General features: G+C 43.1%; 1 protein-coding gene across 5 annotated transcripts in view; it reads right to left on the reverse strand.

Moving 5' to 3' along the window:
* The window catches only part of tns1a (tensin 1a), a 118,525-nt gene that overhangs the window by 51,824 nt on the left and 41,969 nt on the right, over positions 1 to 24,732 (reverse strand). For 4 of the 5 annotated variants that reach the window (XM_026159526.2, XM_026159523.2, XM_026159527.2 and 1 more), the window contains exons 4-5: positions 5,836 to 5,874; positions 361 to 402 (exon numbers count right to left, since the gene is read on the reverse strand). In XM_026159526.2, the coding sequence (XP_026015311.2) occupies positions 361 to 402; positions 5,836 to 5,874 (81 nt within the window). Of the gene's footprint in view, positions 1 to 360; positions 403 to 5,835; positions 5,875 to 17,911; positions 18,283 to 24,732 lie in introns of those variants that run through there. The other variant, XM_026159531.2, reaches the window with a different exon arrangement.

Below are 24,732 nucleotides of genomic sequence, written 5' to 3' on the forward strand. Positions count from 1 at the left end.
AGTAATGTTTGGCTTATGTTTGTGTTATATAGGGTTGTGAAAGTGATTCAAGTACTTCAACACTGAATTGGGGAAACCATTTCTCTACAGACCTCAGTTCCATGCATGTGGTGCAACATATATGGAACTGCGCTATTTCTGTAATTGCAGGAACTGAGGGGTCTTGCACGAACCTTGAGAAAAAAAAGTACATAGCTGTATCTATCCAGGTGTCTGTGTATATTTTGCTTCATACAGTAATGTACTTGAGGATTGTTATTCCAGCATCTTGTTGCAATAACAATATCAGCTTTTATGAATGAACATCTTTTAAAGCATGTCTTCTTGGCATTACACTTACGCAGAAGAAGTGTTACTTACCGGTGTATCTACATGCTTTAATGGCAGCTGAGGAGTGGGAGGCTGGAGAGAAAAGTGAGACAGTCAGCGGGTTAATCATTGTTTCTTTCACACAAAGGAAGAAACAACATGGTGAGAAAAAAAGATGAGAAGGAGATGTGAGAACCAGGTTTCCTTGCTGGATGTCCCGCTCTCACTTATTGCCTGGGTGACAGTCACCTGCCATACTCACTCAGTGTGTGTAGGTTTCAGTCATAACATGTTCCAATGTAATGCAACATTACATTTGCCTGTAATACAGTAATGTAATGCATTACTGTATTAAATTCGATTCAGCTGAGTGTATGCAGACTCCAGCCCAGCAGTCAGAGCCTGATCTTCAACAGGTAACAAAGGCAGGCAGGCTTGTAGCCTTTATTGCTATCTGTTCATGTTTATTCACAGCCTTTTATTGATGTTTTTGTGTGTCATCATTAAGACAGATCATGTTACAGAGTACCATAAGCGTAACATAAAGTGTAGCTAAACAAATTGCTAATTAACGTTCTCTTATACTTTTAAGAACCAAGAAGTAACAAGCAATGTTTACATTTTACATTAATATATTAATTTTTTGAACAATGACCCCAACTAGCAGATGCTATATGATTATTTGGCTTTAAGGTATGTTTTACCCTTCAAGAAAGCAAAAAGATAGGCAACAAATGTAAAGTAAATTGCAGCCGCTGTTGAAAGCACAAAGAGTAACTATTCCTTCTTTTGTTTTTAATTTTTTGTGAAAATACAAAAACCATAACATTTCTATTTCTCTATATAATCAGCCAACATTTTCCTATCAAAGATATAGTCATATTAGCATAAATATTGCCAAAATATTTTCTGTTGTATGGAGCATAATGCATAACAAATATGTTTTTGGTGATTGAGCAATAGCATCATCCTATAGTTTATTAAGCAAAGCGCAGTAAGTCCTTTGATTACAGAACTCTCAGGAGAGTCTGTAGCACACAAAGCAGAGTAGCATCACAACTTAGCATTTGGTGGAGTGGAGATAATCTGCATCTTCACGGTAAGTTGCCAACTACATATTAAGTTAGAACACTGTTGGAAAGTCCATAAACAATGAATACTTAATTTTCTCTGTTCAGTATAGCAATAGCATAGTATTAGCATCAGTATTAGCTCCGAAAAATCTACTATCAGTCACGTTTTTTTTAAAAATGTTGTTTTGAGGTTACTTCAGATTTTGATGCCAGTTCAAATGTCCTTATTTTAGGGTATTTGGGTGTTTAGGGTTGACCAAACTAACAACTGAGACAAACTAAATACAGATGTATGTTTGGATCCAGTTTTCCTTGTCATACTTTTCAATTAAATCCTATTGCATGAAGTCTCTGCTGACTAATTTCATGACATTTTGTGAGTTTTTACAGTATTTGCATTCAAAGGTATATAAAGAGTTAAAATTTCAAATCAGTTTCTTAAATTGTGCATGTCTGTCCCTGAACAAGGCAGAGATGGAGAAAGAAGGAAAGAAAAAGAAAGTATGTAATTAGAGGCACAGAGATACAGAGCTTGATCCATGTTTTAAGGAAAATCTCTTAACTGAGTTAAGTACAGGGTCTTAGGTTGCAGTGAGCTTTGTAAACAAATCCGAAGGACTGTTTAACAAGCTGCAGCAGTGATTTTAAAAGACCAAAGCCCAAAGTAAATAAGTGAAAAGTAGTTATTGTAGCCTGGAATCTTCCAAATTTGGTCAAACTATTGGTGGTTTAATCATAAAAATATAAAACAGGACCAACTGATCCCTCTCATATTTGAGTTCATTAAATACTCACTACAAATAAGGGAAATGATCAAATTGGTATTTCTCCTGGTTTTCTAATCATGACCTAACATTTGCTGAGCAAGCATTCTTTGTGGAAATGAATGAAAACTCCAATTTCAAGCTCATTAAAATGAAAATGGCTCAAGTCTCGTTGTCGCAGTGCATAAATCCCATTTTATCCTCTAAAACAGAAAGCTTTAACGGAAAAGGGAATAATGATTTTCACTGAGGCTCTCTATCGTTCCTCTTCTGCTCAGTGTGGCAGCATCCGCATAGCTCATACCAAATTAATGAAAGCACCACAGGATGTGTGGATGCTTTTTAAAAGTCTGTGTGTAAAAGCCACCCCCTTTACTGCAATCCTTATACTTTCTTTTTGTATTAAGCAAGATGATTGACGTAAAGCTGGATAAGGGGATAGTGAGAGAATATGTCTGTGATGGTTCTCAGTTATCCTGGCGGACTGATCCCTGGCTACCAAGACTAGCAATCAGGACATGGAATGTCACCTCTCTGGTGGGGAAGGAGCCTGAGTCAACAGCATTTCGAGGGAGACAGGGGACATTGAGTCAGAATGGACCATGTTCAGCATCTCCATTGCTGAAGCTGCTGCACAGAGCTGCGGCCACAAGGTAGTTGGTGCCTGCCGTGGTGGTAATCCCGGAACCAAATGGTGGACACCAGAGGTGAGGGGAGCCACCAAGCTGAAGAAGGAGTTCTACCGGGCTTGGTTAGCCTGTGGGGACTTCGGAAGCAGCTGATAGGTACCGACAGGCCAATCGGAATGCGGCGCGAGCGGTGGCGGAAGCAAAAACTCAGGTGTGGGAGGAGTTAAGAGAGGCCATGGAAAAAACTTTCGGACTGCCTCGAAGAGATTCTGGCAAACCGTCAGGCAACTCAGGAGAGGAAAGCGGTGCTCTACCTGCACTGTGTATAGTGCGGGTGGAGTGCTGATGACTTTGACTGAGAAAATTGCTGGGCAGTGGAAGGAATACTTCAAGGACCTCCTTAATCCCCTGGCATATCTTCCGTGGAGGAAGCAGAGTTTGGCGACAAAGGGGATGACCGCCAACCTCTGAGGGTGAGGTCACTGAGGCAGTTAAACAACTCCTTGGTGGCAGAGCCCCTGGGGTGGATGAGGTCCGCCCAGAGTTACTGAAGGCTCTGGATGTTGTAGGGCTGTCCTGGTTTACATGCCTCTACAATGTTGCGTGGAGATCAGGGGCAATACCCCTGGATTGGCAGACCCGGGTGGTGGTTCCCATCTTTAAGAAAGGGGACCAGAGGGTGTGTTCCAACTACAGAGGAATCACGCTCATCAGCCTCCCTGGGAAAGTCTATGCCAGGTTGCTGCTAGTCAAACCTCGGATACAGGAGAAACAATGCGGTTTTCGTCCTGGTCGTGGAACACTGGATCAGCTCTTCATCCTCTCAAGGATACTTTGTCTGCATAGCCGGCAATAAGTCGGATTCGTTCGTGGTGGGTGATGGGCTTTGCCAGGGCTGCCATTTGTCACCGATTCTGTTCATAATTTTTATGGACAGAATTTCTAGGTGTAGCCAAGTGGCGGAAGGCTTTCACTTGGGTGGTCTCAGGATCTCATCTCTTCTCTTTGCAGATGATGTGGTTCTGTTGGCTTCATGCTGTGATGGCCTCCAGCTCGCCTTGGAACGGTTCGCAGCCGAGTGTGAAGCGGTGAGAATGAGAATCAGCACCTACAAATCTGAGGCCATGGTCCTCAGCCGGAAAAGGGTGGAGTGCCCACTCCACTGGAGGAGTTTAAGTATCTCGGGTTCTTGTTCATGAGTGATGGGAGAAGGGAGCGGGAGATCAACAAATGGACAGGTGCAGCGGCCGCAGTGATGTGGATGCTGTACCGGTCTGTTGTGGTGAAGAGAGAGCTGAGTGTAAAAGCGAAGCTCTCTGTTTACCGGTTGATAAACAGTACCTACCCTACCCTCACCTATGGTCACGAGCTCTGAGCAGTGACCGAAGGAACGAGATCGTGGATACAAGCGGCAGAAATGGGCTTCATCCGAGGGGTGGCTGGCCTCTCCCTTAGAGATAGGGTGAGAAGTTCGGCCACTCAGAGTAGTGCCGCTGCTCCTCCACATTGAAAGGAGCCAGTTAAGGTGGTTCGAGCATCTGACAAGGATGCCTCCTGGGCGCCTGCTGGGAGAGGTGTTCTGGGCATGTCCCACCAGGAGGAGGACACGCTGGAGAGATTATATCTCTCGACTACAACAGCTGCCCCGCAACCTGGCCCCGGATAAGCGGAAGAAAATGAATGGTTGGATGGATGGATGGAGGTTCTCAGTCATTCAGGTCATCACAGTCTAAGGAGCTTGGAAAGAAAAGCGTCTGGACTTCTTTAAAGTTCATAGTGAGAGAACAGGAGTGACAGCCTAGAAAATTTCTTAAAAAGGACCCTGTGACACAACCACACTATGACGGAGCCCCGGTTTCATTTCCTTCTTGTTCATGTTTAAACATGCGGGCGGACATATGTGCCAATGATTTTGCAGACTCCCACTCATTCACAGGTAGCGATAAGTTATCAGTAAACTGACACCTTGTCATGAGAGGCAGTGAAGAAGAAAACCACTAACATGAGATAAACATTTTGGGCAGCTTTGCAATTAACTTGAAAAGAATGCATCAAGCACATTTCGTCTTGGACTTAAATGTTTTATTGTCAGTGTTACAAGTATATGTTTTGTGTTATGAGGTAACAAACTTGTTATAATATTTATCTTTTAGAAAAGTCATTGAGACAGCTAAACACCCTGCAAAAACTGGCCAGGAAACACCAATCACAGCACATACATTGCTTAACAAATTTGTCAGATGACCATTAAATCTAAGGTTTATGGCACATCTGCCCTAAATTAACAACACTGGATATTACCAAATTAACCTTTTATGTTTCTGTAATTTTTAATCCACCAGTATGTTCAAGATCTTTAATTAAACTGATTTTGAATACAAAATATAGTATTATATATTTTAAAATATAGTATTACAAGCTTTAGCTTGTTATTGTTATTTCTCACGTTCTACTCTAACTTTTTTTTTTTTTCAAACCATGCATTTTTCTGGTCAATCTGTCTGCAAAGAAACCCCTACAGTAGACACTGCATGCATTGCCTGTCGTGTCTTGTCATTGCCTGTGGACAGTGTGTGAGTTTCATGCCTGAACTCTGACAACTTATCACTGCTTGCTACAGTGGAATACCAGGTCATCTTCATGTTCATGGCAGAACAAAACAATCAGGACACCAAGAAATGTCCCAGTGCTCCTGGCAGACATATTGGCTGAATAGTTCTTTGTGCTTGCATATTAATTTTCTACCTTTGGCTAGGTTTGATCTGCCAGTCACATGGTGATTGTGACCAACTGCTATTATCACCTCTACAGGACACAGTTTGAGTTGGTTTGCCTTGTACAAACAGCATTTATGAGATGAGAGGAAGCTTTTATAGTTGACATCCAGCAACGGCCTCACAGAGCTGTGTGTGGCTCTGACACAATTCTAGGAAGGGCCATCAAATTTATGAAAAGGATTTTAGAGGTCAACAGGAGTTTTAAATGTTTCCTTAATGGTCTTGTTTGACACACACACACACACAGATTGCTGAAACACATGCATGCACATGTCATACTCACCGGCTCATAGCTGGTATTTGTTTGACATGATGTGGTGACCTGTAAGAGAAAGAGAGAAACCAGCTGAAGTCATGTCTGACTTTTAAGGAGAGCGCGTAAAAAATAGGTAAGTAAAGGAGGGTAGAAGCAGAAAAATGACTCAGCTAGTGTCCTCAGTTCTCTGAAGTGCTTTAAATTGTGTTTTAAAAACACTACTGTAAGAATTGCATTTATTTTTGTAGAGACAGCGGGGGAGAGACATCTCTGAATATTTCCTCTTGAATGCCTGAGTGTTTCCCAACAGAACAGAAATAACCACTGCCTATAAAAAAGAAAGCACCCTTGACTGTTCCTCTGTGTGGGAAATATCTATTCCAAGCAAAAATCACATTTCACAGTCAACTCACACTGAGAGAATGCTTCCAGAGAACACCACAAAACTAATGAACACTGCATTACACTCAGTTCCCACATGGATAAACACATTACATTATAGTATGACTATCATTTATTTTGCATGCCGCTTTTCTTGGTCAGTCTGTATACGAGAATCCAGGCGAAAACACGGTACAAAGTGGTTTCGCTTGTGTTAAATAACAACTCAGATATCATGGCAGAAATCCAGGTTACACACTACCACCATCACTAGCCTAAGTGAGCTTATATGCACTACATGAAACAGAATTGTACACAAGTATCTGACTGACAAACAGTTTTGCCTTTCAAAACAAAAGACAGTGTATAATATTCGGCATGCTACAGTCATGTGCAAAACTCTTGAGCCACCCCTTGTTTCCTTCTTTTGATTCCAGTGAGCCTGACATTCTTGTAATTTTCTAAAGCAGTCTTAACAGCCACATAACAGAAAAGTTAGCAAAGAACCATTTAGGCACTTTGCTATGAGCACCCTTTCCCAAAACACATCATTTGTTCACATTTCTTTTGTTGAATCTGTGAAAGATGCCAAAGATCCCATATTCTGACATGAATAAAATAAAATAGCATTTTTTTTCAACAAGGTGATTCCCAAGGAGCTATTAGATGAAAAACATCGTTTGTAGTATCTCCTTAAAAAAAAAAAAGTGAAAAAACAGTTTCTAAAAAAACTTTTCCAGAAACTAGAAACATCTAGGACAAAAGAAGAAGGCTTAAAAAAAATTTTTTGAAGCGCTTTTAGGCAATAGTTCTTTCTGAAGCTTTATCAGACATTGGCTGCTTTTTTGACTAATTTTCAGTCACCATCTTTGTATCTGACCATTTTCAGATGAATGTTTTTTGTTTGTTAAGACACGTAATACTGATATTTTAACCACTGAAATATAAAAAAGGCTCCTAAATCAAGGGATGAACCAGTGTTATGTCAGAAACTTGGCATTTTGTATTCGGGATAGCCTTAACAAATTTGAGGAAGAAAACCAAAAAAGAAGCATCAGGCCCAAACAGATATCTACAGCAGATGAACAGTATCCGAAAGTTTTGTCTTTAAGAGACAGGAAAACTACAGCAAAGACCTAACACGGGACCTGAAAGATGCATCTGGACCTTCAGCTTACTGAAGCCTCATCAGAAATGGTCTCAGTGGAAGGGTGGCTGTCAAGAAGCAGTACTTAATGAAGGGGAGAAAAAAGGGGAGAAAAACCTCAGGAAGGAAAATAACACAAGAACCTGGACTGAAAATCAGTGACAACAGGTCTGATGTAGAGATGAAACCACATTTAGTGTTGGAGATCTTGTAAAAATTAATGAATTATGAATACAGAAAAGTGCCATCAGATTTTGCTCCACCATGCAAAACCATCTGGAAAACATCTGATTGGCAACAGCTTCATTTTTTTAAGACGATGATCCCAAACACACTGCCAGTACAGTCAAAGCATACCACAGTGGAGCAGTATCAGCCATGGATCGGCCTCCCCAGAGCCCAGACCTCAACATTATTGTGTCATGGTCCCTGTGTCTGCCCGGCTGGCCCCGCGAGGTTACATTTGTTATGGTGGTTTTCTCTCCCCCTTGTCGCTCTGCCTGGGCGGTCTCACTGTCGGGTCCTGCCTTTGGCCCATGCACCTGGCTCTAATTGCACAGCTGATTACTCCATGGCTATTTAAGGCTGGGGCTCAGATCCTGTCATCGCTGGATGATTGCATGAGACACGTTAGTGTTAGTTCCTAGCTTTCGTGATACTTCGTGAGTGAGTGAGTTTGGCTTTTGAGATTTTTCTCTCTCTGTGTGAACAGTCTCCCCAGACCTGCTGCTCTCTTTCCTGCATTGGATTACGAGCATGTTGGTGTGTGGATTCGTGTGGTGGAGAAGAAAGAAGATCTTTGAATGCCCTTCAAGAAGCCTGGAGAACTATTCCTGAAGGTGACTTAAAGACGTGACAAGAAAGCATCCTAAGAGAGTTCACACTGTGCTAAAGAATAAAGGTGGTCACACCAAATACTGACCACACATATGTGCCATTTTCCCTAATATTAAAGAAATTAGAGGTGGCTCAAGACTTTTTGCATAAATGACAATTAAACACTTTTTATTTAGCCATTTCTGCTTAATAATCCTTATATTAATATGTAACTTTAGTATAGCTTCCGTCTGAAACAAGCCATTATAGGTCCTGCCCCTGTCTTCTAATTGCCCCTCTTAAAAAAAAGGTTCTGATTGGCTGATTGGTAAGGCATTACTAACATAACATCAAAACACCAGAACTACTGCATGAGACCTGACCTGAGCTGGTACTGCTGGAGATTTTCTTTTCATGATCCACTCCCTTTTTTGCCCTCATAGCGTAAAATTCTTGTACCATCCAAATACGGGCAGCTGGAGGTTTCCGCTCCTTTTTGTCTCAGCATCATTCCCCACTTTATGCTCAACATCATGTTTTCCTTTCAGTAAACAACAGCAGGATTTACAACAAATGTGTCTACACCAGTACTAAAAAATGCAGAGCCAAGGGACAGTACCTGTTGCCAGACCTCCCAAGCAACAGTATCACTTGTAGCCTAATTATACTATCCCCTCAAAATTAGAGCCGTATTGCTTTCCTGATGTTGCAGTGTCACATGGAGCATCTTTAAATAGCAGTCAGGGCATCCCAGGCTAAACTGGGTTTCAAAACATTTTGTCCATAGTATTCATGGCAGGCAAGTATGTCCCCTAATAGTCTGTGTTACCCTCTGCACCACAAATCACTGATTACGATGCATAAACAGGCACCTCTCCAGCGAGCTGTATGACGTCCATCTGATTGTATTTACTTTAGTGTGTACAGATACATGCATGGTTAATTAAGTGCGTGCAGCAGCCACTATGCCAGTGCGCTGTGAGCTGACGGATGTTTACGAGGGCTTAGATGAGAGCGCGCTATCAGCATACAGCAGACGGGGGCAGGAAGGAAACGGCCATAATTAGTTTGCTCTGGGAAAACAAAGGACTCATTGACTTTGTAATGCTATCATCAAGCATATCAGAATACAGTAGCGGGATAACATCGCAGCAGAAAAGATCCCACCCAAAGCATGCTAATGTGCAATGTGAAGGCATCAATCCACCAGTCAGTGCTACCAAAAAAAGCATGAAGCAGGTCATCTATAGACGAAGCTGACCATACCACATTGTAGAGACACTGTTACCAGCCTTTTATTATACTAACTGCCAGGTTGTCTTACATACGGTAAGACTTTTCATATCAGGAAAGCCACACGGTTAAAATCAGCCCACACTCTGGGCTGATCAGCTGATCTAAATGATAGCCCACATTAGCCTCTTCTTGTCAAATCTCACAAATCATTTGTGAACTGCTGACAACACCCTGCTTTGAAGACCGCCTTCCTTCGTTCATGTTTTGTCTGGCTTAATCGCTTTCATGTTGTCAATGACGCCTGCTCTGAACTGTTTTGCTGCTTCGCCACCTGCCCCAGGCTTTCAGTGTGGAGAGTTGAAAAGGGCCAAGAGGTCCTAGTCACAGAGCTTGCTTATTAGGTTTACGAGGCAATTACTTTTTCACACAGGGCTAGGAAGGTTTGGATAGTGTTTTTTCCTTGATAACGGAATTCAATATTTAAAAGCAACATTCTGTATTCACTCAGGTTATCTTTGTCTGATATTGAAGTTTTTTTTAGTAATCTAAGACATGCAAATGTGACAAATATGCAAAAAATTTATAAAAATCAGAAATGGGGAAAATACTTTTTCACAGCACTGTAAATAGGTAAGGCTGCAGATGTTATTTTGGCTGTTGTGGTCCTGATTGAAGGCTTAAAATCTCTTTAAAAGACAAATTGTGTATTTTTCAGACGGTTTCTATTTGCCTCAAACCACCAAGATGATGGCTATCTGGTACTACCGAATCCAAGTTTAGCCCTACCATATCATGGTTAACTATGTTTACATTGATTTTGCATGTGTATTGTGTAAATCAAAACTAAAGTTATTTTAAAGGCATAAATTTGTATCTTTTCTAAAATGTCAGTAAGCATTTTACTAACATTGGTGTAGTCATCAGTAGGGATGGGTACCGGTGTCGTTCTGACATAAACGGTAGTAACCAGACCGAAAAGCAGCGCACATTTCGGTGCTTTATTTCGGTGCTTTTTTTTCCTGAGCTGTGATACACTTCTAGCCAATCATTTTACGTTTCCGAGGACAGTAGGCGGGGCCAGGTACGTACGTTCTTTTATGCAGAGCTACAGATTAAAAATGCCCAAGGCGAAGCGGTCAAAAGTCTGGCTGTACTTCACAGCAAAATATGCAAAATCAGCAGCCTGCAACAAGTGCTTTAAGCTGATACTGTGATACTGTCAAAGGAGGTAACACCTCAAATCCGATGAAACACCTGGCGACGCATAGCGTTTTTTTTAAAAGCCGAGAAATGCGCCGTATTTGATGGCAGCAGCAGCCGTTCTTCTCTGCGTGAGTAGCTTAATGTTGTTCGTGTGTAATTTACGTTGAGTAGGCTAACCACGTTATTACATTAATGCATGTAAGGTGAACTAGCAAACACCATCATAGCTACATGCGGCTGTCTTCTTGTTTGATGGCAGATACTCCCTTCACCCTGGCCAAAAAGGCTAAAATGACCAAAGAAAAAGAGGGAAACAGCTAAACATGAGAGGTTTTTGGACAAAGTTTGTATTTTTTCCATTGTTTAAGCACTGCTTCCAGCTAAGAGTGATACCATATATGCCCCATAGCTGCAGAAAAGGCTAACATTGTTATCTTTTTACAAAAAACAGCTGAACATGAGAGGTTTTTGGACCAATTTTGTGTTCTCCATTCTTTAAGCACCGGTTTGAGCACCGTTTGAGCACCGGCACCGTTTCAAAAGTACCGATTTGGCACCGGTATCGGATAAAACCTAAACGATACCCATCCCTAGTCATCAGCCTGTATATAGGCCTTTAGTGATTCTTACGCCTACACAGTTTTTTGAGCATCATTGCAGCAGTTTTATTATCTCTGTTATACACAGGGTAGATTCAAGGTGAAAAAGCAGCTTGCATGTAACTCTAGTGGACTTCAACAAAATGAGGAATCAACACCTATCCCAATTCTATTAGATGCTAACAGAACTCCCCGGCAGTTGACCTATTTATGCTTTGTACCGGACATCTAATATCAGAAGACGATGTTGTTATTGATTAATTGGTGCTGGTGATGCTACACGTCACTGAGCCCAAGAATGTCTGCCTTTATGTGCAGCTCACAGGTTCTGTCCTGGTGATGACTCCTTCCAGCACTGATCTAAAGCTTAGAAGGATTTGGACTTTGAGTCAAACGCTTACATCCAGACACCAAACTGTCGGAAATCACATGTGTACAGGAGGTACTACACTGCTGGCAGAGAAGAAATTACAAGCAAAACCTTCATAGCTGCTCATCTCAAATTCCTTCAAATACTGCGGCTCCGTGAGACTGAAAATCCTCAGCAGATCACCATGTGAGAAAGTGAAAGAATAGCTACCTCGTCCATATATGGCAGCTGCAGCTGGAAGGTCTCACGTGGTTTTTACCAGCTCAGACGGGTAAAGCACAGGAATCTCAGAAAGGCCCCACCACACGCGCAGCATCCAGCCAGACTAACACCTGAGGTTCATCCATCAGTGATTGTTTGTGCAGCTCCATCTCAAAATCTGTGAAATTATCCAGCTCATTTAGCTGTTTTTGTAATGCCTGAGAAATGAAACCCGTTTATCTGATCATTTCTCTTTATCGATGCATCTTCTGCAGCGGATCACTTACACTAAAAAATTCCTTGCAACTGGACGATTTCAAGGGATTCATGCTATGCTGTAGTTGTTATCATATTTTCACCCCACCCAGAATTTACATGATCTTAAAAAGACCGTAACTCATTGTCCATTGTTGTACTCATGACCAAGCAAAGAGCATTCGTTGGCCTTTGCACAAGTTTCTTCAGTTCGACTGGGTAGTTACAAAGCACCAGACCACAAAGAACTCTCCAACAGCAAGACAGGGTCAAAGTGGGTTTACAGGGAGCTTATAATCACGTCAAGTCACGAGGGGTGTCTGGGAAGCTACTGAGCTAGAACAAGGAGTCAACTGAGCCACTGGGGTCCCTCTGCAATCCCACCCCAGCTAAGAGGTCTTATTGAGGAGTGAACAGAGGTTAAGGTGGGCTGTTGAATTACAAAAATCAAGCATCTCAGATGAGACTTGACACCTTCATGGTGCTGCCATTCTCTTTCGAGATCTCCTTTTGCCTCATATCAATAGAGTGGCAAATGCTGTAATGATTTCAGAAAAGTGTTGCTCAAGGAGGATTTATATGGGAATGGAGAACCTGGAATATCAAAGAAAGACTCTCAAACCCAATCCACCGAGCTGAATCGTTGTATAATGAGTAAACACGTAGCACTCAGAGCAGGAAAGTGATGAGCTGTTTTTCAATCGGTTTGACAAACATCAAACAGGCTGGAACAAGCATCCTCTGATAAGAGGAAGAGGAAGAGAGGAAGAATAAGGGCAGGATCATACTTGCTCACAGATGTGCCCACAGACAGCTGCAGCTAAGTAGTTCTTATTACACCACTTTTATATTTTCCAGATCCATCATAACTCATTAAACATTAGGAACTTTAGATATCCAAGTGCCATCCATTTTGTTGTGACCATGTGGATGTGCCTTTGCAGACTGCTGTAGGATAAATACTGCACATTATGGATGTGTACAAGTAATCAGGCACATGACTAAATGTTGCTGCTCTTGCTACTCAGCACCAGAAAATAGCAGTGAGTTAAATTACTTATTCGTGTTCTCTTAATGTACTGATAGTTAACTTTTGGATCTAAAAAGTTAATTTGTCAAGTATTTCTAGTTGAGCCTGCAGCCCTATCAGTTGGTGCATCTCTTCTTTTTCTCCATTGTAACGCAACAAATGACAGCAGCAGAAACCAGTGCAGTTCTTCAGTACTACAGAAAACTCATGGTTGTACGTAAGCTCACTGTCATGGTTGTACTTGGTCTCAACCTAAAATATACAAGCAGATATTTCTGTCTTTGCGACTTAAAATAACTACATGGTGGAACGCAAGGAAAGAATGCTAGCTGCTAGCACTGCTAACATTAGCCACCACAAACCAATCTGTGTGCAATGACATACACAGTGCAGCATTTAAAATATGTTTTGCTTATAAAAGACAGTGATTTAAAAGATTTTAAATCATTCTTAATTACACACAGTGCAATAGATTAGGTTAAACAATGTCTGTAAAATGACTCTGTTTCCAGTATGTAGTGTTTCTTATTTTGACTCTTAAACTTGACTCTTCAGCCTTTTTATTTTCCTACCATTTCACCAACTAGGATCTTTTCCACTGCAAATGCATCCTCCAAATAGACTCCAGGTCTAAATAGTCTAAGGTAAGGTTTCTTAGCTCTGGGCAGGGATAGCTCAGTAGGTAGAGTGGTGGCCCCATGATCGGAAGGTCGGGGGTTCGACTCCACTGAACGGCTACCCTGAGGTACCCCTGAGCAAGGTACCGTCCCTACACACTGCTCCCCGGGCGCTGCACTGGCGGCTGCCCACTGCTTCACTGGGTGAATGGGTTAAATGCAGAGGAACTATTTCCCTATGGGGACTAACACGCACACTTTACACTTTATCACTGGACAAATAGTCAACACAGAAACAACTAATGGGAAGCTGCACAGGTGTCTAACATGATTGCAGTATAACACTGGCCAGTAATTTACTCAGCACCTTTTGCATCGTTTGTTTCACCTTTTTCATTTTTCATTACTCTTACTTTTTGACTCTCTTAACTTGGAGCTGCTGTGTTTTGTCTTTCTTTTTTTTTTTTTTTTGCCCTTTTGCCTCTCCGATTGAGGGATAATGACTGTGATCTTGGTTCATCTACTTCATCCTAAGTGATGGCAGAAAGCATGCTTTTGCCACTGTGAATAAATCATCTCATTGGCTCCAATAAATCAGCCTGCCATGGGTCTGACCACATTCAAAATTCCTCAAGCACTCGTTCTGCCCACACAAGAGTCACTGCCACATCGATGGCAGTTTGCCTGAGAAACTAAATTCTTCACTTTCCAAACGGGGGCCAAATAAGGACTGGAGCTCAAACAGGCCTTTTGGGGGGATTTATACATCGGCTGGGTTTCTGTTTTACTTGGAGGCCTAATAAATCCGCTGAGTCCTGTGATGCTGGAGTGCATGTTCCTGCTTTCCCGGTTTAACATTTTGACATAATGTCAAGTGTGTAATGCTCCATGTTCAACTGGGTGGCACTGTGTTGCTGGCAGCGGCTTGCTGGCAGCACTGAACGTCGCCTGTGGTTAAATAATATCTGAAAGGAGACTTAAATCAAACTGTAGTAAAATAATGGCAAAATAAAGGACTCGCTGCTGCCAAAGGAGAATACTGCATGGGGATAATTTGTCACTAAAATGCTCTCCATCACTTATAAGAGCCATTGCATCAAAGTCATGATTCAATATCCTTTAAAATGGACAATCCACTTTGTAAACATGGAATTTTGACTGAGCTGTTCAGTGGATATCTAAATTTGGAAAAGGACATTTTGAAAACCTTCAGTCTGAGGTGAACAGCTTCAGAGAGAATCCAAACAGGATGGAAAAGGGTGGTGTGTACATAGAACGTCTAAATAATTGTTTTTGCAAAGTAAAACACGCTATTCACCAGCTGTTTTGCACTCCATCAATGCCTGATAGCATCGCACAAACATAAGCTTCCATGAAAACCATCCTGTGATGGTTGAACAAACAATCAGACCGTGACAGGATGAAAACACGAAATCCATCAAGCGACAGCTTTCCATTTTTTTTCATGCCAAATCCACTGTTTAAATCTCGTGAATAACAAAAGAACAAGTTTTTTCTTTTGTACACGAGAACAAAATCACTACCACATGGCTAACACACCATAAGTAAGCGTAAAACTTGTCCAACAAGCATAAGTGTTAGCGTCAACCCTAAATGGTTCAGACAAAGTTTACCACAACACCCAGGAGGTTATTTACGAGATCCATCTCACTGAATTGCCTTCACCAGAGAAGGCACTGCATTATTTCACCTCGAAACCAAGATGCTGATGTTATGTTTGAGGCCTGAGTGGACGAGCAGGAGGCCAAAGACCATGGATCTCCGAGGAAGCAGCTATTTGATCATGGTCAACCCACAGTGAGTGGCTTGGCTACATCACCCCTTTGTATGGTTACAACCCAATCACTGCAAGCTGCAGACGACAAAATATCCCATTAAACATAGCAGTGATGAATATCAGATGTGCAACTGTGGTTCACTTTGGACACAGGGTGAAAACCTCCAACTATCAAAGTCCATCTTGGAGTTTTACACACAGGGGGTATGATCGCACACCATAAAGGTTAGGTCATTTGATCGCGGCTTCAGTAGTGGAAGAGGTTTCACATTTGGCACAGATTTAATAACATGCAATAACACTTCAAAGACTGAGCTTCTGTGGAGGTCGAAAACAATCATGTTTTCATCATTAGTGGACTGCGCCAGTATTGGAGCGTGCAAATGTGCCTGTTCCTTACACCGTTTGCCTATCACTTCCTGTTTAATTAAGTGTGGCCGCAGGATGCCGTTTAACCACTAATGGCACAGTGAAGCAAGAATAAAGAAACAACGCCAAGCCAAAATCAATGATATACATGCAGAAAAATGCAATGAAATATAGGCTTACTAGAAGAATTGGTGAACACTCCTTTGCTATAAATTAGGCCTCAGTTTATGCATCTGTCTGCACTCTCCTTACAGAGTAAATCTCAAAGTAGATTGTTTGTGTTTTCTGGTAGTGAACTTTCCTTTTAATCTAAACTTGCTTTTGGGTTTTCCTCTCTAGCCCCTCACTTATTGACAGAAGTAAGCGAGCATGCCGAGTCGTTGCTATTTCAGCCACGTCCTCTTGTGGGATTACATGTTAAATGCCATCCTCTCTGGTCACTACTGCTTTTATAATACTTCCCAGCACATACTTGAGAGCTGATGCATCACAGTGGTTCTACCAGGCACACTTACAGTGGATAACATCTTCAATCTAGAAAACAACTCTGATGCATGACATAGGAAAATAAAGGCTGTACCTGCACAGAAATCTGAGAGGAATTTGTAGTTGGGAAATAAAGTTCAGTGACATCCATGAAAGTTTCACTTCTCTGATAAGTCAAAACATGATAAACCTAAAGGGAAAACAGACTTATACCTTATGCTAAATAAAAGATAGGAGGATTAGGGCAAGAGAACGAAAGCAGAAAAACATTTTCCTTTGAGACTTACGATCAATTTAAAGGGGCAATTAACTCTAGATCAAATTGACACATTTGTCTTCTGGACAGTAGTGCTGTTTATCCATCTATTCACTCCACTGTTTTAGTACTGGTGACCCAGCTTTGGTTACATCAGTTATAGAAATGGTACATGCCTTTTGATGTCCTAGGCAGGGGTTGGAATGACCCATTTGGCAAACAGGCCAAAGGGCTCATTTTGAACCGAAGCCAACGGAAGGGTGAAAGTCTTTAAAAAAACACTCAGAAGCAACGTGTTTTCCAAATATAATTATCTAGTTATGTCACAATTCTTATAGTGTAGCTTGCTAGCAGTTGTCATGAGTAGATCCATGCTTATTTTGTATTTAATTAGTTGCTTTGAGCTCCACAAAGCAAGTGCCTTTAAAGTTTTACTATCTTCAAGAGAAGGCAGATATCTCTTCAGTTAATATCTACCAAAATATTTTAGGTGGATATATGGTATGGAAGGGTCAACTTCCCCTTTTATTGGTGCAATCACAGGGCAAGAACACAATACATGCAATGTGATGTAATGTATTGAAATAGATTTCAATAAGTTCTCATTAAAATGATTTATAGTCTAAAAAGGGTTTAACTTTAACCGTTTATCTCTTTTGTTAGTCTCTTTAAGCTTTAGCAACATCCTGACCACCTGTGTTTAACTGCCATCCTTGTGTTAGCTCAAGGTCAGAGCTGAATGACTACCATCACTCTGCATCCTCACTCAACGAAAGATAAACAAAGAGAAGAAAACTAAAGGAAAAAAGGGAAGATGCCGTTACTTTTCTGCAAAGGTTTTACCTAAGAACTGCTCTGTTTTGCTCTTGCATTACCACAGCAGATGCAGGTCATGCTGAGAGAGAAAACACGTGTTCGCCCACCTACGTTGCTCCCTGACTTTGCTGCTACAAATCTCCGCTTGTCCAGTCATAAAAAGGTTCCTGAGCCCCCCCCAAAGAAAATTGCAACTTACATGAACTCTGCCTGTCCCACTTCCCATGGGACCAACTTTCCCATGAGCATGTGGGAGAGTAGCCTACATCCAAAACATACAGAGAAAATCAGCTTTAACTGAAATGACATCCAAAAACATCCCTCTTGCTTGTAGATACATAACCCAGCAACTGCAGCAGCTTCTTTACGAGTTTAGAGAAACAATTCTCATCTCAAGACTTTTTAAGCCACAAAAGAAATAATTTTATAACCCAACAAACTTGCTAAACACACCATTTATTCGAATTGCAGACCAAGTACATTGCAAATGAATCAGTCTGTGCATCTTAAAGTCTGCTCTTACCTGCACACTGGTGCCACTTTTTCTCACGCTCTCTCTTCTCTCCCCCTCTGCCTTGTTTCTACCTCTGCATTCTCCCTGCCCTCAGACCCCCCTCCCTCTCTAGGAGAGAGAGGGCAACAGAGGGAGTACCAAATACAGACACTTTCCTCCTCCAAACGCGTGCCAGAACTGCTACTGAACTCGATTCTGTGTATATGAGTGCTCACATGTGGATGTCTGTGCAGCTTGGACTGGACCAGGATACACTCTTTATACTGCTGGCTTTGATTTCTCTTTTCAACTGCCAAGAAATGTTGAAACACGCTATATAAGGCCAAGAGAGTGGCTTGGGGCTCCTTATGATTCCGGTACCCAAAACGAGAGAGCAAAAGACGTCTGGGGGCAGACAGTAACTGTATCCCTCTGTATCCCTCCCTCTGCTCACCCGCTCCTACAGCCTATCTCTCTCTCTCTCTCTCTCTTTTTCCTCCTCTCTCCTGTTCCTCATAGACTCTCTGTAGTTGCTGACACATGCTTGACAGAAACTGAGAGGCAGAGTGGGAAGAAAGAAAGAGTAACTTTCCTGGGGGTTTTTTGCACTGCAGAAAACTCTCATCAGTTCACATTCATCAGTATTAATTGATATTACTATAAAAACCAATATGTCAATACTATTAAAACATTTCTTGTGTTGCTTTCGTTATGGCCATACCTTTATATGAACTATTATTATTATTATTATTTAAAAAAATTCTTAATCCTGGGTTTTGGTTTCAGTAAATCGGTTTCAGTTAGTAATTTGCTAAGGCGTTAGTTTGTATAGGGTTTTGTTATTTCTTGGCATTCCCTTCTGTGTCAAGTTTGTATGTCAATGTCACTGTCTCAGTGTTCGTTACTTCCTGTTTTATTTTTGCTAGTCTGCTGTGCTGTTTGCCTTGTTTGATTTTGCTTCCTCTTGTCTCATTAGTTAGTTCTCTAGCATATTGAGACTATCTCTCCACACCGTTACATATTCCATATGTACGGGTTACGACCCCCCTTGGTCGTGGCGTGTGGATATTTCTTTAAGACACTCCGGCACGCCCGGCTACGCCCCACAGCTCACGTATAAAACAGCTGTGCAGATCTGACACCCGTGATTGTTTGATCTCCACTTGTGTTGTGTGTGTGTGTGAGTGCCTTGAGAGTGCTGTATGTATGTGCATCCATCAGGAGCGTGTTTCGGCATCCTCCGTGGGTGCTGCCTCTCCCCTGGTATTCCCCGGTATTCCCCCAGTATGCCCTGGTGTTCCCCAGTATTCCCCTGGTATGCCCTGGTATCCCTTAGCTTGGTTCCCCCTAGCTGGCCCTTTGAATCCCCTTGGTTGGTCTCCCTTCCCCGGCTTATCGCCTCGAAAAAAAAGGCTAGCTGGCTAGCGAGTAGCTCGGCTACAGTGAGGAAACACGGCAGGGACACGGCTTCAGCGTTCAAGCAAACGCTGTCGCCTGGGCAAAGTGCAGCTCGGCTGCTATATGTGTTAACACAGAGGGGATACGGCTTCAGCGTATCAAGCGTTCGCTGTTGGCCTGCTTAACACTGTGGGGAATAAACAGTAGGGAATTGGTAAGTACAAAATATTTATGACCACAATTTGAGCCCATAGACCTCGCTGTGTCTGATACGTCAGCCAGTGAGTGAGTGTTCTCCAGCACGCAGCGCTGGCTCTCTGTCTAGTGCGTTGCTGCTGTGTCGCGGGTCACATGGCCAGCAGGTGCAAAGTGAGCTGACACCCCCCAACTGTCCGCCAGTGTCTCATCAGGCCCACTCTTGCTGGCCCCCTGTCTACGGATGGCACAGAGTGGCTGCTATGCCCTGGCGACGAACCTTGGGTTGCTCCTCACTTGGGCCCTCAGTGGCCTGTGCCACCAGCCCCTCCCCTGTCTTGGATGGTGCAGGTCAGCTGCTCTGCTCCTGGGACAGGCCCTGAGCCTTGTCCTACCTCGGCCATCCACTCAGTGGATGGCCAGACAGAGACTGGCCTCCTTTAACCAGTCTCTGTCTGGCATATAGGCTGCTGCGGCTGCAGGCTGAGCTCCCTTGGCGTATTGCCGCATTCACCGGCTTGCCCGCTGGTCGGTCTTCGCTGTGTCTGATGCCTCAACCAGCAAGTAATAATAATAATAATAATGGATTGGATTTATATAGCACTTTTCAAGGCACCCAAAGCGCTTTACAATACCACTATTCAGTCACTCTCACATTCATACACTGATGGAGGCAAGCTACAGTTGTAGCCACAGCTGCCCTGGGGCAGACTGACAGAAGCGAGGCTGCCATATCGCGCCATCGGCCCCTCAGGCCAACACCAGTAGGCAAGTAGGGTAAAGTGTCTTGCCCAGGGACACAACGACCAGGACAGAGAGCCCAGGGATCGAACAGGCGACCTTCCGGCCAAGTGAGTGTTCCCCAGCCTGTGGCGCTAGCTCCCTGTCTGGGGTTGCCCGCTTCTTGCAGGATTGCGCACCTAGTAGGGTCCCCTCTCAGTGGCTCAGTGAGCTACGCTTCCTCTCCTCTCTCTGGTCCTGGGATTCCAGGTTTGGGCCCTAGGCAGAAGCCGAAGGCTCCAGCTGGAGATCCTTGGGGAGCGTACGCACAGGCTCGTCCTAGCCGACTGCATGTGCTTCTGGCATTCCGTCGCTCCAATCGCGTGCCATGGGTTGCGCTTGTCGGAACTTGTTGTGTCTGACATTTCAGCCAGTGAGTGAGAGGTCCCCAGCTTGCACTGCTGGCTCCCTGTTGGTGCTTGCCTGTGTGTCACGGACTTACACGGCCAGCATGGGGACACGCAGTAGCTGGGACTTTGTGTCTGACCTCGAGTGTCTCGTTGCGAGTTCACTCTTGAGGCTCCTCTGTCAGCGGACAAGCATGTGGTGACGGTGCTGGGGGTGGACCTTCATGTCATCGCCTTGCTCAGCCCTCCACTTACACAGGCTAGGCTGCCAGCCCCCCCTCCCTGTCTGTCTACAGCTCGGGGCGGCTTCGGCTTTTAGGATGGATGGGTCACATCCCAAGCTTCACCTGCAGTTGCTGGCTGTGTTCCCCTGGCTTGTTGCCCGTTTCGCCGGCTTACACGCCACTCAGGCCTCGCTGTGGCGAGTGAGAGTTCTCCAGCCTGTAGCGCCAACTCTCTGTCTGGCATTGCCCGCATGTCATAGGCCTATGCGACCAGCGGGATGCTACTTGGCAGCTCGATGTGCCGCGTGCCCTGGCGGTCTGCCTCGCGGTTCCCGAGCTGACCTTGAGTGGCCGATCACTTGCGGTCCTGCATCCTGCATGACCAGTTCAAGCCAGTCTAGCCTCTGCAGACTGCTGCCTCCGCCCCCTGGCTCGGCCTTCACATTGCGAAGCCCTGACCAGGGTGGTGTCTCTATTGGTGTGTTATCACTGACTCCCGGCACCTTCACTCTCAGCAGTTCGGTTGCACTGTCTCCTCGCGGGGTGTCTTACAGAGATACCCCGTACATATGGAATATGTAACGGTGTGGAGTGATAGTCTCGATATGCTAGAGAACGTACGGTTACGGTGTAACCTTGGTTCTCTTAGTGAGAGACTATCTCTCCACCATCAGGCTGCTCGGAGACGCGTCCCGATCAAACTATCACCGGTGTCACGTCTGCACAGCTGTTTTATACGTGAGCTGTGGGGCCGAGCCGGGCATGCTGGAGTGTCTTAAAAGAAATATCCACACGCCATGACTAAGGGGGGTTGTACTCCGTACATATGGAAAATGTAACAGTGTGAAGAGACAGTCTCTCACTAAGAGAACCAAGGTTACACCGTAACCATACGACTTTGTTCACCTGTGTCATGTTTTCACCAGCTGTGTCTTGTGTAATTAGGGAGGAGCTGTGTCCTCTCTAATTACATTGTGTGCATTGAACCCTCAGTTTTTCGCAGTACCTTGTTCTGTTGCACTGATTGCACTGTGTGTCTACCTGAATGCTTTATTCATCACTAGAGTTTCTGTTTCTGCTGTTTGGGATTTTTCCCATGCCTAAATAAAAGTTAGTCAATTGTTTATTAAGTTTGCCCTCAAGTCTACATTTTCAATTCAATTCAATTTTATTTATATACCGCCAAATCACAACAACAGTCGCCTCAAGGCGCTTTATATTGTACAGTAGATTGTACAATAATAGATACAGAGGAAAACCCAACAATCATTTGACCCTCTATAAGTAAGCACTTTGGCGACAGTGGGAAGGAAAAACTCCCTTTTAACGGGAAGAAAAACTCAAAAACAGACCGAGCTTACATGTTTAATTTGAATATACTTTTGTTTCATTTTCTTTGACTTGTCCAATTCAGAATTTGTTGTAGGGCAAAAGGCAGAAAACAACCTGGACAGGTTATGGGTACATGACAGGGCTAACACAGAAAGACAGATCACGCTCACTTTCACATCTACAGTCATTTTAGAATTGCTAATTAATCTAACCCATGCACGGACTGTGAGTGGAAGCTGAGAGTACTTAAGGAAACCCACGGAAGCCCTGGGTGAACATGCAATCTCCAGTGCAAGGCGCCTGGCCAGCCGGTTGTTTCAAAGGCAACAGTGCTAACCACTGCACCATCATGCTGCCTTAAAATGCACAAATAGTATGCAAACAGAACATTTTTCACTCTGACTTGAAGAAAAGCTACAGTTGTACTTTTGCCTATAAAAATGCGCAGACATGCACACTGACTCCAGAGCAAAGAAACATAAGGTCAACAAACAGGCCATCTCAAGATCCTTCTGTTCTAAAATACTTGTAGAAAAATATTTGGCTGACTCCTTCGGGGTTTCAAGCTCATGGGATGAACTTAGCTCTTGACCTTCAGAGAAGGAATGGTAAATAGGGCCATCAGTCATCTGCTAGCGCCCGGTTATTAGACCGTCCGTACCATTTGTCTGCCAACGCTATCTCCCAACTACTGCGCTGCATCTATACTGCTGAAGGGTGTTGCTATGGAGACGTGCTGTGATGGCTCTTTGATGTGACGCGTTTGCACCAGGGAAACAGAGTAGCTTCTGTGAGGGCTGCTGAGGAATGAGGAGGCTTGGCTCTGGCAACTTTGTGCATGTGTGTGTCTCATCACTTTCTCTCTGCCTCACCTCTGCTACCCCTCTGTCTCTCTCTCACTTTCATGCTTGGCTTGATGCTCTCTTTTCCATACCAACATTCTTGTACGCTCCTCATCCCTGCTTCTGTGCACGTCTTACTGTGTTTTTGGTCTTGCTCCACTTTCTCCCTTTTGGGAGATAAAGCAGATAAAAGAGGAGAACCTTAGAAGGAAAAAGCCTGTACAACAACACCACTAAAAGGAGCCATGAAAGGCTGTTCTGTGCTAAATTTGAAAAAGTGAATTTGAGGTCACTTATTACCAGCGTTAGTGCAATAGCTGATATATCCTTTTTCACCTTGCACATCAGTGCATGAGTGTTTGCGTCAAGGAAAAATGTGTTCTTGGAGACAGGTTGTTTTAGTGCGAAGAACGACAAAGTTGCTTTTGAATACTTTTGAAATGTCTTTCTTTGGAAAGCTTTTGTCTACACAGTGGCATTGCAGTTTTGCAAGATAAAGTAATGGAACGTCTACATATAGCCATGTAGTTAAGATCAAAATAAAGCTTGTTTGGAATCTGTTAAAAGAGACAGAATTCATAGCTTTCAGCATCCATCTATCCATCCATTTTCTTCTGCTTATCCATGGTCACTGTTTGAGTTCAGTAGATTACAATTGAGTTCTGTCTCCTCACCCCTCCCAGTTCAGGCGCTTAATCCTACCTGCAGTGGATGCTATAGGACAAACATGCTTTACTCAGCCAAGAGAGATCAAAAATATTAAATTTAGACTGTACCCCATAACACCGACCAGCATGTTTCTACTACTGCTTGAATCTGATTTGGATTTGCCTTTTTGTGGAAAGTTGTCAATCTGCTGTTTACCTCAGCTGTCAATGCTGGATGAGAAGTGTCCACCTTTTATTTGCTCTGCAAGAGGCTGTAAAACCTTGTGAAAGCAGTCTGACCCTGGTCAGTGAGTCAGAGAAGCTCACTTCTGATTCATGGCAGCATTGCTTAGGTGAGCTTAGCTTACTGATAACTTCTGTTAGCTGCTGTTCGCCAGTGCTAGTAAACTAACAGATTTGGTCTGCAGTGGCAACTGAAATGGACTGAACTTGTGGCCAAACTGTTACATCACTCTGTATTAGGTTTAGATCAAATATGGTGACATCCTATCTTCTTTATGAATCTGAGCCAAGATCTTTTTTATAGTGTTCTTTCATTAGTTATGTATTTCTATGAAACAAAGACATAAAATACTCCACATAATAAGAAGAATTGCAAAAACATGCTTCTGACAAGCCCAGGAAAACTAGCGTTTGTAAGCAGTGGCTTTCAGGAATACTTCTCAGGAGTAAGGCCACACCACTTAGCATGTAGCTGATCATTTGTGACTTTCAGAGACATAATTTTGAAGCATTTTAAAGTTTTAACAAACATGAAACAAACGTGGTGTGATTTTGTTTGGTTGTACGCTTCACAGTTATTGTAGTCTTGTGTGTGGAGCACAGCTGGGCCATATAAAAACTGAATGAGAAGTTCCCTCTCTATAATTATTTTTGCAAACAATTAATACAGAAGCAAAGGAAGTAAGCTGAAAAAATAGGAAAAGGTGAAACTTCCTGTAGAAAACCTGTTTGTATTTGTTTCCTATCCCCCCACTACCTCTTCTCCTGTTTTTCCGTTGGTGCATATTTCTTAGCATTTATTTAGAAAAAGACCACAGCGAGTTATTGACCCTTCAAGTGTAA

Source organism: Astatotilapia calliptera, chromosome 23 (assembly GCF_964374335.1).
Source record: "Astatotilapia calliptera chromosome 23, fAstCal68.1, whole genome shotgun sequence".
NCBI classification, from domain to species: Eukaryota; Metazoa; Chordata; class Actinopteri; order Cichliformes; family Cichlidae; genus Astatotilapia; species Astatotilapia calliptera.